The sequence below is a fragment of the Liolophura sinensis genome, chromosome 12, assembly GCF_032854445.1.
Source record: "Liolophura sinensis isolate JHLJ2023 chromosome 12, CUHK_Ljap_v2, whole genome shotgun sequence".
Lineage (NCBI taxonomy): Eukaryota > Metazoa > Mollusca > Polyplacophora > Chitonida > Chitonidae > Liolophura > Liolophura sinensis.
Genome location: NC_088306.1, coordinates 12,999,970 through 13,015,442, shown reverse-complemented (window position 1 = coordinate 13,015,442; position 15,473 = coordinate 12,999,970). Strand labels below are relative to the sequence as shown.

General features: G+C 38.9%; 1 protein-coding gene across 1 annotated transcript; it reads left to right on the top strand.

Annotated features, from left to right (window-relative positions):
* Window positions 1–437: 437 nt before the first annotated feature.
* On the top strand, window positions 438–11,447 carry LOC135479493 (F-box/SPRY domain-containing protein 1-like). Its single transcript, XM_064759354.1, has 3 exons — window positions 438–1,010; window positions 6,586–6,661; window positions 10,302–11,447. The coding sequence occupies exons 1-3, from the start codon at window positions 438–440 to the stop codon at window positions 10,400–10,402; spliced, it is 750 nt and encodes a 249-aa protein (XP_064615424.1). The 3' UTR covers window positions 10,403–11,447.
* Window positions 11,448–15,473: the final 4,026 nt, after the last annotated feature.

Sequence of the window (15,473 nt, the reverse complement as noted above, 5' to 3'; positions counted from 1 at the left end):
GAAGTGGTCCCAAATACCCAGCATACAAAATTATTTTCAACTGATTTTCTTTAAAGGAAAATCTAAAAGCATTTTAAAGACCATATTTACAACTAAATTTCCACGCGTGTTCATCTGAACTTTACGTAATTTTTATGTTTTCTCCACCTTTAACTAAGACTGGAGATGAACATTTCTTAGGAGATGGGGCTATTTCGATGCATACATTTGAATATTTGCGCCATGATACCGCCAACACTGTGAGACAAACTTTGTTGCTCTAGAGGCATGATTATATGCATATATTTGTGTTAAATATTAACTTATGGAGAAAACATCTCTCCTTAATTAATTTTTGATCCGCTTTTCCAGTCGAGTTATAGATTTACAATTTATATGCAACTTCTCACGTCTCGCGTGTTTAGGCGTGACATTTCTGGATCATGCGCGCATATGTCATGGCGGCGACGAAGTTGCCACCGCGAGTTCTCGAGGTGTTATTCTCGTATTTGGACATTTCTGACTTAAGGAATTGTTCTCTGGTGTGTAAATCGTGGTACCGATATCTGAACGATGAAAACAATGACGTTTGGAGGATGCATTGTGTTAGAAAGCTGGCGGAAGAGGCTTTAAAATCGGACATTCTCAGTAGCGTGCCAACTTACAAAGCGAAACTGCGTGCTTTTTACCATGCCTGGAACCCCTCGGACTGTTCCCGGAACATTTACATAAAACCCAATGGTTATACGTTACATCGGAACCCCGTGGCCCAGAGCACGGACGGTGCCCGAGGGAAAATTGGGTTTAGGACTGGTCGCCACTGCTGGGAGGTGTGGTGGGAAGGTCCGCTCGGTACCGTGGCCGTTATCGGACTGGCCACGAAAAACTCCTCTATGCAGTGTCATGGATACGTTGGACTTTTAGGTGGCGATGATCAAAGTTGGGGATGGAATCTAGTTGATAATCATTTAATTCACAACGGAGATAGTCAAGGCAATTACCCATTGTTAAATAATGCTCCAAAGTACCAGGTAAACACTACAAGTGGTTATGAGATAAGAGTGCTGACTGTACATGTCAGTATTAGTGTACCAGCACCCTAATTCTTCAACCTTTCCAACCATTTCTGCAACCAATGTTTTGAAACATTCAGAGAGAAGTATGGGGTGTAGAGAAAAAGGTGTTTTATGAAGCTTGCATCTTTAGTAACACAAACTTTTTTAGCATCATTTTCGTAATAAATTTTATGCATAAATTCCACTGAAAAAAAGTGTTATAGTGGTTGCAAAGGTTGAAGATGTACAGCATATCCTTACTGTTAAGTGCATAGTCTGAATTTTCTGAGTCTAGAACGTACATCAGATATTGTGATAAGCCTAGCAGTATGCTCATGTCCTAGTCAGAAGTCACTGTGCAAACATTGACTTTTATGTGATGTAATTGTGTCACTATTCTGTTATCTGCTTACTAACATTCACTATTTATTGTGGGTCATTCTGTAAAATTATCAAACATTTCATTCCTGTTAAGAAAACATATCATATACTAATCCAAAAATTCAGATGCTCAGAACACTATTTTGTTGACTTGGGTCATCGTTAGCATCTGAACACACTGACTTGGTCCTATTTAAAAATTGTTAAAAAAAGTTCCTGCCTATGGCATAAAACAGCAATACATGTCGCCAAATAGGAACGTTTCACCAATGGTCAGAACACAAGTCCACGCTAATGTTTGGTACTGGTATACATTGAATCTTATCCAAGTTTAAAAGTTGTCCAAACTTGCATGGGCAAATGATCTTGTAACAATAATCCATTCGTTGAACATTTTGTATCGAGAAGTTTAACTGAGATCTGCTATGTTTCATGCTCGAAACTTAGGCCAGGTGCTTGCTGGCTGTATGAAGGATAATCTGCCGACAACTAAATCCAAAAACTCAGAGGATGTCTTAATGAATCAGTGTATACCTGATGAAGGATGTCTTATGTGTAGAATCCTGTCTGACTGGGCTAACTGCGGGACTGTTGGCAGGCTCTGAATCAGAAAGTGAGACCTCCCTCCTTCCTCTGTAGACTTGCTATTTATCATGTGATGCACACAGTCTTGTCTACTACTTCTAACTTCTGTAAAGCTTCTGCCAGCTTACTCTGGCAAAGGTATCGATGCAACAATAAATCATCCATGTATTTAGCAAGTGGTCTTTTACTGTATGCTGCATCCATGGTCTGTTTGTGAATTGGGTTTTATTGAAGTGGAGAATCCCAAGCTTGGCACCGTGTGCCATCATTTATGCTGGCTTCCTCTCATGTCATACATTGTCATACCTGGACCTCCAGCAGAGTGGATATGGTTGTGGTTTTTCCTTGTGCTCTACCGGGTTTCCTCCCAACATAATACTGGCTGCTGTTGCATAAACGAAATATTCTTGAGTATGGTGTAAAACACCAATCAAAAAAATAGTGCCATCAATGAAGCTTTTGCATGGGAGTCAGTGTTTTCATTCATCTGACTTCTGATTGACTCTTCTGACATCACATTAAAACTTTTCATAATCAAAGATAACTATTCCCCAGGGTTGTAAATGACAGTATATATGTATAACCTTTACCAATGACCACACACTTCACCTTCAGATGAACTGTTAGCCTGCAGTAAGTTTGTGTATATGTATCAGTATGTGGTACTACTAGCCATCAGATGAGTGAGCATGGTGCTTTATCACAGTGTACAAATCTAGGTTAAATAATGGTTAATGCGGTTTAAGGCTGTTTTGTATTATTCTGCATTGTTTATAGTCAAACGTTTAGCAATTTTACAGTGAATGACAGACTTCTGTCAAAACAAGCCTGGCAACAGACACACTTGTGTGGTAAAAAAAAAAACTCAAAGTTAATGATCATGTGTAAACATTGCAAAGGGGCAATACTGGTTTGGTACCTGAACTGAAATGATTTGTCACATTTCATGTCTCCGGACAAATATAAATAGTGCATTGCCTATATATGGGAGTTGAACCTCACAACATCCGGAACTTGTTCTTTTCCCACATTTTGTGCACAGTTTATCCGGACTTAGTGTCAAAACATGAAAAATCATCCATTGTACAGAAACATTTGAAGTAATGACTGATGTTATGAAGGCTAAACATATGTGTGTTTGGGGTAACCTGACTGCCCCTCCAACTCAAACAAAAGACCCTACTCTGAAGTTTTTATTGGGCATGTGAAGGAATTTTTTTATTTTATTTATTTTCTTTCAAATCCTTGCAATTATCCATTTTATCCATAGTCAAAATGGAGAAAACATTTTCCATTCTGACTAATCCTTTTTTTTTTGATAAGGCTTAATGAATTTATTTTTTAAGAAATAATTATTCTTTATCGAGTTTTTGTTGTTCGTTTTAATACAGTAAATGTGAAAGGGTTAAAATTTTAGACTGAGGTACTGCAGGCATCTAATTTCAAATTTACAGTTTCCTTTACATATACCCTATTTCTTCTAAAATCTGAGGACAGCTGGTCAGCTCATTTGGGACACCTGGTCAGCTCATTTGGGACACCTGGTCAGCTCATTTGGGACACCTGGTCAGCTCATTTTAGCCAGTATACATGTAATTCTAGCAGGAATATTGAGTTTCTTTTTTCTCATATGGTTAGACCGTCTAATGAACAACATATGACCCCATCAGTCAGTTCATTGTATTGAATTGAAATTTGGTATGTGGCCTCACCATAACAAGTTGCAAATCAGGTTTGAAATTCGTACACCTACATCAGGTTCAACTGTTTTCCTGACTTTTTTCCGAAATGCTTCGTAAATGGAATTGAATTGAAACTTGGTAATGGCTTCATCGTAACAAGTTACAGATCAAGTTTGAGTTTTGCACCGCTCATCTAACTCCAATTTTGGATAATTATGGCTCTTTTGGACTTGAACAGTGTTCCAAATTTTTTTTTTTTTCAAAATGGTTCACTTGATACTTTAAATAGTACCACCAGGGCAAATTACAGATTATAAAATGGTTCATTCTTATCTATTGAATTGGTACTTGGTTATGGTTTATTGGTTACGGTGTTCTGAAGTTTCTATTTCAAAATTGTTCAAATGAAGCTTAAATAGTACAACCATAATAAATTACAGATTACCTTTGAGTTTTCGGGCATTTCGGGCTGTTGTGTCCATTTCCAACAAAATTATTGCCATTTTTGTTCTCTTTTGGACTTGGAGAGGCCTGTAGCCGTTGATGGCTCAAACTGGTGGGTCTGGGACACATTTTGCTTCTGCCACAGCATGGGTCATGGGTCAAAATTTCAAGGATTTGATGCACACATGTTATGATGTATTTTTAAAGTTTTGATATTGATGGCTGGATATCACTCCAGCAAAGAGATGCCAGGCATCACATTCTTCATCTTACATATACTGATCGTTACTCATTGAAATCAGTGTGGAAGGAATGTGTGTGATATGGTTACACATGTAGGCATTTAAGAAAAAACCAAAAGTATTACACAAAATGGGAGAATATAGTTCGAACTCTTTTGTGGATGAAAGTTGAAAAAATACGACTGTGTCATTGTGACCTGTCAAAATGTTAGGCAACTATGTGTGTTTTATAACATTTACTATAACATGGCGTCAGAAAAAAAGTTCATAATGAGTAATTTGAAGTAGATGAATGATGCAGAAAATTGAGAAGCTGAACTGATTGTGAACTTGAGAAGTTACTAATGGAAGGAGATGTCATTTATGCCTGTCGAAAGGGGAGAGACAGGTGATTAGTAAATTTATGTCAACAATGGTTGCCTAACATTTTTCACAAGTCACATGTCACAGTAGGACATTTTTTACACATCAACTACAAAAGAGTTCCAACTTGTTAAGCTCCCCTATTTAAAGTTATTCATGTTGAGTCAAGATAGAAGCCTATCAAAAATGAACATGGTCAGCCAAATTTCATTGATGTTTGACCTTCTTGTGGTCAGAATTCCTATTTGGCAAGATAGCATTATATCACCAAAACTGTTTCAGCAAAATTCATCAAAACTTCTTACGTGTACATGCATCCACTTATAGGCTCCCTTGAATGTATTAGTGTTGTCAGTGCAAATGACCTTTGACCTACTTTCTCTTGGTGGTAGTCATAAATGACTTGTAAAGTTAGGTGCATATCTCCAAAACTGCTGAGCCAGATGTAATGAAACCTCCTACGGGGATTCATTGTTGGTTCTCCGAGAAAGTACAGGTGGAGTGTAGTCTACACGGATGACCTTTGACCTACTTTCTGACGTTGGAGTTCATATTTCACTTAAACTCGCCGCAGACGAGAGCCAAGCACTCAGCTATTGACCAGATGAGGTGGTTGCCTCATTGAGAACGTTAAACTCAGTCGATGCGTTACAGATCGCCCTGACACAGGTCATGTGACCAGACTAAGGACCCCTCACATGGCTTATGAGAGGAAAAATGGTGGACTCAGATCATGCAGTTGAGTTTACCTCTAATTTTATTGAATCGGCACCGTCATCGTTTATCAGCTTTTTATTGACAAAGATGGGTGAATCCTCCTTTTTGTCCGCCATTTTAAAATGTCACCTGATTTATTAGTGCATTTCTATTTTCCTGTTTATGTTCGCTGAGCTGGTGGCTTACGTTCACTGCCTATGGTGAGGTTTTTCTCTCGCATGCCTGAAAATATCAAACAGGCTAGATACTTGACTCAAGGTCTGGCGAGTCGAAAACCTCACTAAAAAACTGCCTACACACAATGAGGATTTGGTTACTCGTGGTCAATAGCTGAACAATGGCTCTTGTCTGCTGTGGGCTTTAGAATGACATATCTGCAGAACTACAGAGCAATATTCTATTAAACTTCATATATGAATCACTGAAAGATGACCCAGGCAGTATTACATGTATTATGTATACGTATACATTGTGGTCAGCACAGCTGACCTGTTTTACCTACTTTCTGAGGTCAGAGTTCATATGTGGCTGAGGTACTTAGATTCCCTAGAGAATTCAGTGTGTTCCCTTGAGGTACTGCCAATAGTGTGTGTTTACTGTGTACTGGGTCGTTAGAAATTAAGGCATGAAAACTGTTTCTGATTTCTTAGTTGTAATCCTAATGTCTGTATTTGCACTCAGAATTCAAAGAAGTGATTATTACGCTTCACTGTGCAGTCAGTCTAGTGCTTAGGTAACAGGGAGTATTAGAACAGCTTTTTTCATGAGTTCTTATGAAAGAATTTGAAAATCTGTTCGGATTTCTGTTCATGCCGATGCAGTCGTGTGAGAGGGTATCAAAGACTGCATTCCTTAAAAATGGCATCAACAACGACAGTAACAGAATGTTCAGGGTCAAATGCATAAAACCTACGGGAGTAACCAAGTGCAGTGTGGTACAGATCTAATCATTGACTTGGAATGGTACGGATTTCTGAACTGAGTTATGCCTAAAAGTAACACATGTCCTATTCTTTTTAAATGTCATTGTAATAGGAAACTGTTGCATTTTTATTTGGCATTTGCTTGAATCTGTATTATATGAGTAACCCTGCTATAAACCGTAGATTTATCTCTGAACCTCGTTTTGCATTGCAGGTCGGCGAGAGGATACGGGTTATACTTGACTGTGAAGATAACACTCTAGCTTTTGAGAAGAATTATGAATTTTTAGGTATGTACAGGCTACAAAGTTTCATGTTACATAAAAACAAAAATGCTCAATGTACAAGGGGCTTGAAATAAGTTAGCACGTTTGTGCTAACAATTTGTGTTAAAGGTTTGAAACCACGGTAAATGACCTAAAGTTTCGCTGTGGGACTCGGAAAGTGTATCCCTGGATTCATAGCGTTGATTGTGGTTCTTACTGACTGGGCGCCGCGGGAGAGCATCAGCTGTGGTCAGGGGATTATATAGACAGTCACCAAATGTAATAAACAAGCTCACGTTTCACTGAGCAGTCAGTCTATGCTCTGCCACCAGCAGTTCGTATTTTCCTCAGTTTTGATCATAAGGAATTTAGTACATAAAGGTTTACTTAACGAGAGGTACACCTTGATTGTTTTATGATCGCCATTTAATGATGAAGGGATTCGGAGAAAAATCCCTCCCGAGCATGAGGGTGACCACCCAGTACCTTTGCACATGTGGAATGGCATGTCAAAAATCCGCTAATGTGCATGTAACACAACTTAGAGCCCTGCAAATCCTTACTTGCCAATTACCAGCAGATGATGATCTCAACTGCGTTTAAAGCAACAACTTACAGTAACAGGGCTCGAAATCTCAACGTGTCTTATACTCGCTGATGGCGTGATTTTAGCTGACGAAAGACAAAAAAATAATTTTACCTGTTACTGGCGACACATGGGAATATGTGCATACTGGTAGTCGTAAACTTGCACTTTATTTTGAAATATAACCAGTCAGTGTTGTGCAAACTTCTAATATGTCAACAAAACAGATAAATCTTGTCTGATTCCCGATATGCCAGGCTCGCACACAGTGCTTCCGAAAAAAAAAAGAGTTAATCGTGATTGTTTTCGGAAACAATGTTTTCTGTGTTTCCTGGGGGGTTCCCAATTTCAAAACGCGGGAACTGTCACTCTTCTGCAATAGGAGGACAGTTTTTGATTGTGTGTAGACTGAAATTCTGGCACTGAATTGGAATTACATGAACGCAGGAAGCTGATGACAGATATTTCTCAGCGAAATTTGTTTTTAGCAGAAATACATTTGTTCACTCAGATAACGGTGTGAGGTGACTTCCATTTGGGCCTAACCTGAATAATTGGTTTACTGCAGCGTACATTGTGTGTGTACATTCCTTGTTTGTACATGCTTGGTCATGCTTTGAAACAGTGTTTAGAATTTAAAGATTTGTAATAGGCATTGCCAGTCTTGATACTTTCTTCGATTTCATTGATGGGTATATTTAGAGATGTACTTGTAAGCCTACTAGTCGGGAGATCTGCACACCTCACTGTCAGAGACTCGACCCCACGAGGATTAGCGACCAAACTGCCAAGTGCCCTGCAGGGTAATGAATGAAGCAGGGGACTAACGACTGTCTTCTGTCATCTTGCTGCCCACTCAGATCGTGCGAAAGTAAATGACAGTAACTTACATGTGAAACTTTAGGTAATTTACCGTGCCTTTTAAACAAGAATAAATATTTTTGTAGAGGTACCAATATTCTTGCATTCTCTTCTATTATAATGTATATTGTCTTAAGTATTGTGAAGAAAGTAAGTAATTTTACTTGAGAATGTGTGTTTTTGGGAATACCACAGTGTGAGTTACTTATATGTGTACTGTATATCATTTCCAGGACATACAGGACACATTGAGCCATTTTGAAAAGGAATGAATATCAGTAATATTATATAGATCAAGCTTCTTAAATATATGTAGGGGCCTCCGTGGCTCAGTCGGTTAAAGCGCTAGCGCAGCGTAATGACCCAGGAGTCTCTCACCAATGCGGTCGCTGTGAGTTCAAGTCCAGCTCATGCTGGCTTCCTCTCCGGCCGTACGTGAGAAGGTCTGACAGCAACCTGCGGATGGTCGTGGGTTTCCCCCAGGATATGCCCGGTTTCCACCCACCATAATGCTGGCCGCCGTCGTATAAGTGAAATATTCTTGAGTACGGCGTAAAACACCAATCAAAAAAAAAAAAAAAAAAAATGAAATATATGTACAACCTTTGCTATTAATGGGAATGCCCTCTAGGAAAACGAAATGGAACAAGGGAGACGACTGTGGACATGATGGAATATCAGCATTTCTTCTACCATATCAAAGTAGCCTCCCTTAGTGTGATTCAAACTAAATAGTTCGTTCAGAAAAAAGTAGCACCTCCCATAACATTGTGATAGGCCTACTGTGCGTTTAGTATACTGTAATCATGTAATGATCATAATCTGGTAACTTGTCATTTTGTATGCATTATATCCACACCCTTTCTGCACAATATAAAACTGCACTTAGTCATCGTAACGTTGATGAAATAGACTGTAAATCTTTTATGTTTTCAACCACTAAAGCACTTAATTTTCTGTGGAATTTATGCAAATAAGTATTAAGAAAATGAATGCTAAAACTGACTTGTTTGTGTCATGAAAGATGCAAGCTTCCTAATACTGTGCAAATAATTTCTCCACACCCCATAGTTCTCTCAGAATGTTGCAAAATATTGGTTGTAGAATTAGGGTAGTCTAGTTAGACATTCCAGATTGTCATGGTTGCAAGGTGTTGTCTTATTTTACCTAAGCAGTTCATCACATTTCTTCTACCGATGTGATGTACACACATGTTTATGTGTACATCACACGTGGGAAAGTTTGTTAGTAACTTGCCAAAGTTCGGTGGTTTATGCCAGACTCATGGTACTACAACTCTGGTATCTTCCACCCATAAAAAGACATCATGTAAGTGAAACATGTCTGAATTTGGCATGAAGCAGCAATGAAGTAAATGAATAAATATTCATATAGGCATTACATTGTAGGTTGACTTTATCAAGGACTACCAAAATGTCTCAGTGATAAATTTACTTACTGTACAAAGCAAGCTGTCAAAGCACTATTCAGGTGGCTACAAAGTCAGGTGTGGAACATCTACACATGCACCTGATTGTGCATGTCAGTGGTGAGAGAGGCTTCCATGGTGAGGGGGGCTAGTGCAGCACAGCATTATCACTCAGGAGACCGTCTCAACAAAGCTTGAGTTCAAATCCAGCTTTTGTTGGCTTCCTCTCCAGTTGTACGCGGGAAGGCCCGACAGCAACAGAAGGATTGTCATGGGTTTCCATTTTTCTCTTAACACAGTGCTGGTAACCGTTGTATAAGCGAATTTTATTTCTTGATTTTTTGCGGTCGGCACATTTTTCCCTGTAGTGATTTCTTGATTTTTTGCGGTCGGCACATTTTTCCCTGTAGTGATTTTTTTTGATTGGTGTTTTACGCCGTACTCAAGAATATTTCACTTATACGACGGCAGCCAGCATTATGGTGGGTGGAAACCGGGCAGAGCCCGGGGGAAACCCACGACCATCCGCAGGTTGCTGTCAGACCTTTTTCACGTACGGCCGGAGAGGAAGCCAGCATGAGCTGGACTTGAACTCACAGCGACCGCATTGGTGAGAGACTCCTGGGTCATTACGCTGCGCTAGCGCTTTAACCGACTGAGCCACGGAGGCCCCTTCCCTGTAGTGAATAGCCGGCAGTATGTGAAAAGAAATTAAACTTATATTGCCTCAAACTGGCTTTAATGGCAATACTGACCATGTTTATTTTGACTGTGTTTGCTACATATAGGTGTGGCGTTCAGAGGGTTACCGACATGCACCTGTATCCTGCAGTGTCTGCAGTTTATGGAAACACAGAAGTGTCTATGGTTTACCTGGGACCCCCTCTAGATGGATGACATCAGATGAAGAGTAGCATCTGCAGCAGCAAGCCATGCTGTGTGGGAAATCCGCAGCCACATTCAGCGTTACTAGGGTAACCACCACATCCTGGATGTGACATAAGCATTTGCTTTGACTGTGCCAATCAGTGCTTTCTCTGGGACTGTGCCCATCTCCTGCATCAAAGATCCATGTTGACAGGGAAAATGTGGTTATCATTTTCCAGGAAAATATGTAAAACCAAAAAAAACAAAAGAATTTATGACAAAAAAAAAAAAAAAAAGACGAACTCTCAGGTTTGGCAGCAACCCATGTTACATATGTGTAGCTATTGTAAAGGCACTTATGAACATAACCACTGCCTCTGATACATAATGCGCCCAGGTTACAGTGTATGGTGACACAAAATTCACTATGTAGTCAAGTGTATATAGCAGCACATAGCAACCCAATGTTGTATTTTGTCCACTGTTGGTCATCCGAAATTTTAGAATTGTCGACATGTCATATCACACCCATATTTTTGTCAGTTCGGTACTCTTAGAGAATTGTGCAGGCTTTTTTAACTTTTCAGTTTATTTTATCAAAGTCTTCTTTGCCTCAGTGTGTAAAAACAGCTAAATTAAGTTCACCTTACTGCTATTAGTGCTGTGTTAGAAATGCTACAAATTTTTTCGAATATTTCACGTCATAGTTCTGCATGTAGTTTTGTAAAAGCTTTTTCTATTCCTTGAGCACTTCCATATTCCACCTACATGTACAGGGCTGTAACAGCCCTACAAGGAAATTCCTTAATTTATATGCTCTTTCTGGAATTATGATTATTAAATCTGATTGTTTCTGTTTTAAATTCTGCATTCTTCTTTTGGGCAAAATGGCACTCTCATAGCTGTCTGAAACTTTCTTTACAGGTTGAGGATAAATAGGGTCTTCGTGCAACCAGTAATAAAGTCACTAATTAAATCTTATGAATTAATCCCGGCACTTTGTTCACTATATATTGCCCTTATATTCAGTCTTATGGAGTAAAGCTTGAATTGGCTATTGCCTGTGTTGAATAACTCATTTGACTTACCCTTAGCTATTTGAGTCTTGCTTCCCACTCGCAATAGTCCACTCTAAGGCTGATCCTAGAACTTTGCCAAACTTTGCCAAATTTGATCGTGCAGGATGTACTTATGAAATTCATAAAGTTGACCATGTCCTCTTTTAGGACAACAAGAAAACAAAATATTCATTGGCTCAAAATGAATATAACTTTGCAAGACCCATGCATTATCTGATGTATGAATGCTGGGTGATACATGCAGATTAGGGCTGTATTTTACGGCCCACATGTAACACAAGGCAACAGCATGCAACTTTAATCTCAATATCGATACTGGGTTTTATTGAAATGGTTTTTGTTTTCTCATTTACTTCATGCTGTAGATAGTGCATTACCAACAGAGTTACCATCCATTCTGAAGTATGTGGAGCTAACACTCCCCCCCCCCCCTCCCCTCTCCCCTCCTCCCCCCCTCCCCTCTCCCTCTCCCCCTGATGCTCTGGTCTAGCTCACTTCCAGCCCGCCTCACAAAAGCCAGACAGTATTAAGCCAGTCTGAACTAACAACTGATCTCTGCCCTACTTTGTTGGCCAAATAGAGCTCCTTATTCCAGGTTATTGGAATGTAAAGTTGGGTCTTGACATTATTTAACACCAGGCATGTGCTTTTTAAAGGTTGATTATGATAGGCAGTTAATTGTCGCCTCTCTAGTGGTCATAGACAGACTGGAAACATGTCTCTTCTACATGTACAGTGTAGTCTAGGATAAGTCTGTGTATATGATGTTGAGAGCAACAACATCAGCTCAATCAAGATTGTCCACCAAAGAAATTAGAATGGACAGATAAAGGAGCGGAATTACATTGCTTTTTCCATGCCTTGAATCGGGCTCAAATTAAAAGACACTTTCGTTGTCCACTGTTGCCTCTGCCATTTATTCACATTTGAATATAGTGGAACGGCAAGATAAATTAAAATGAAATGACTGGAGAAATGAAAATAAAGTGTTAGTAGGTTGTTCTTATTTGTAAATTTGACAAATATTTACATTTACGTCAACCTAAAATTAATTTTATTTTGTCATTTTAAATTTAATTGCCAACTTGATATGTTAGGATTGTTTTTGGCCTAAGTTTATGCCTGAACCAAATCGTGAACATGACATTAGTGGGTAGGCATGAAACAAACGTTACCAAATTAAATAGTTCTATCATTCATATACCTAAATAGCTACACATGCATGTATCAGTTTAATTTCAGAAGGTTTGACTTGTGGATTATACTACGACAGTATGGACCAGACTTCAGTACCATGACTTTTTGAGCCATGACAATTTTGGAGTGGCAATTAATACTTTGCACAAAAATGTTTAGAGCAATAATGAATCTCTCAATAGAGCCATTAATAATGTTTGGTCCAGAAACTATTCTTTATGGATTGCTTTTTAACGAAGTTAAGTAATGCAACTGTTGTGAAGAAGACGTACATTGATTCATGCTGTTTTAATACCAAATACATGTAGTATGACACAAGTCTACTTTGGATTCGAGGGTTTAATGTTGGACCAAAACGATAAGGGACATTTTTCAAGTGCAGCGTGAAGTTTTGATGGTCCACCACTCACACATAATATCTCTGTCATGCAACGTTTTGATGTCACGGTGACATTTATCTAGTTTTACTTTTTTTTTTTTTTTGTGCTCTTTATCAACGCCATTGTGTTGAGGCAACTATAACCCAACAAGAGTAGTTGTAACTCTCTGCCTTCTATTTTATTGGGCATTTTTTGTATAACATTTCAAAATGTTTTGTATTTTTATAGTGTTGTTTCCCCTTCGCATCTCATTATAATCAGTTCACAACATCCTAGATTGGCCCGTGGCATCTATCGTTCAAATAATGGTTCCATATTAATGGAATAGGATATCTTTTGTGACGCTGCCTGGTGAAGAGGTGTAATAAAATGACTGTTGATGTCATTTCTTTGCCACATTTTAATAATGGATATACATGCGTTTAGAATTAGTATTCAAAGCATCCGTCATTTAGAATATTTTGTAATAAATCTCGCTACATGCAATCATCTTCACATACATGTAACATTATCATTTTCTTTAATTTCATTCACTGTCATTTTTTTATAAATGGTAAAGTTATCTTTGCATCCTCGCTGTATTTTCTTTGGCTTCAGTCACAGTATATACATTTAGTTTGGCTGCTTTGCCGAGTTTGTGCGTAGAACCATGTGATACGTACAAAAGCCCTGTGCTTTACTCAGTTGTTGTAAGGTTTTTTTGATTTTCAAATTGTGAAGCCTGCTGCTTTAAAATTTTTGACTCAGTCAAAATTTTCCTACGACCTGCTCCATGTCCCAACAACTAAAATCGTGTGAGTGCTCCCACCACACTGCTGGACCTGTATCTGAAGCACGGTTGAAAGGGTAATGCCATTCTTTGAATCACATGTTTTACGGGTTTAATACCTTCCCTTTCAATTTACTGGACGTAGCTTCCTCTCTGGCTGTCCTCACTTAAAACACAGGTGAAAAAGGAGTCTTGTATATTTCAATTAACCTGTTCCTTTTTCCTTCATTGGCCCAAAAACTATCCTTTGAGCATCATGTATAACTTTGTCACCACACAAACCCAAATCATGTGCACATTTGTTTCGTATTCAGTGAATTATATAAACAATGATTTTAGGTATTTTAACTAATCGCAAGTGGAATGGAGAACAGGTTTTCCATCGTCCTCTCAACTGATGTGTAGTGGTGCTGAAAATATCTGTTCTTTAACGTTAAACAACTACCCTGGCAACTAAATGTGTGTAGTGCGCTGAAATGACCGATTGCCCTCGCGAATTCAGTGTGCCTTGAGGGACGCGCCGCAGACCTGCAAGTTTGATCGTAAAATACCAACGTAGTGACAAAGTTCTGCAGCATCACAACAGAAAATGACAGTTTCCTCTAAGCTTTGCTTATACTTTATAGCCGGTCAGAATCTTCACTGCGTTCTCTTTGGCTGATGTACTGACCAGTGATCACCAGATTTTAATATGGTAAAGTATATCCCGACGTCTAGAACCAGGGTCTGTTGCTATGGACTACCATGACAATAAATGTGCAAGACTATAGCTTGTTATGGTAATATAATCTACTTAGCCTTCGGTAGCGTTCTGAAATCCACGTTGATTTGTGTCCTTAGTGAATTTTGGCAACATCGTCATTTATTGCATCAGGGGTCTTTAAATTGTATTGTAGGATGTGTATATTTTAAAAAAAAAAAACATAGGGCAACAGGTATAAGCCGGCTAAAATATTTGCTCACTGTTCGGCATATTTTCCATCCAGTGTGAAGATTAGCTCACGCTCTGTCCACGCTTGATTTACATTATAGAATATTTGTCGTGGATATTTCATTGAGATTTTGCGATAATTTGTGTTTGCAGAGATTATGTGAAACCCTACTTTATCAAATTTGTAATAAGTTTGTGTTCTGAGTATTCATATTGGATTCGAACATTTATAACCGGATAAATAGATCCCAAAGTGTACATACATGTATACATAAATTTAATATGATTATGTGTATATATAAATAAATTTAGCTGTGTTTGTATATGTGTCGCAATATTGAATTCAACCTTCTCTTGATTTTGGGTGTATTAAATGCTGTGAGGAATGCTACCTAGTGTTGTTGTGTGTTTCCAGTTTCTGAGAGGGTATAGGGGGCCTATCAGGGCTTAATCTGGCCTCAGAAGGGCAGGGGGGTGGAACCACCGGTGAATGGCACCTCATTGTTGAATATTTCGATTCTCATACATTTTCAAGGGACTCTGTTCCTACGGTTGACCTCCACCAGATGTGCACACCACAACGCATACCTAGCCCGAAAATTCAGTCTGAGGATGGCTTCCATTGACTGATATGTGGAGAACTCTGCCATCCCGGATGACGTGCATCTGATCATCACATTGTATCATAGCTACCCCAGACCATCATTAAAATGTTGTTTGTTGCGGGTAACAAACCC

Bases quoted from the DNA above. Each gene is read 5' to 3' on its own strand.
- LOC135479493 (XM_064759354.1), top strand. From the start codon at position 438: ATGGCGGCGACGAAGTTGCCACCGCGAGTTCTCGAGGTGTTATTCTCG. The intron at 1,011-6,585 runs GTAAACACTACA...TTTGCATTGCAG, and splicing joins ATAATGCTCCAAAGTACCAG to GTCGGCGAGAGGATACGGGT. The intron at 6,662-10,301 runs GTATGTACAGGC...TGCTACATATAG, and splicing joins GAAGAATTATGAATTTTTAG to GTGTGGCGTTCAGAGGGTTA.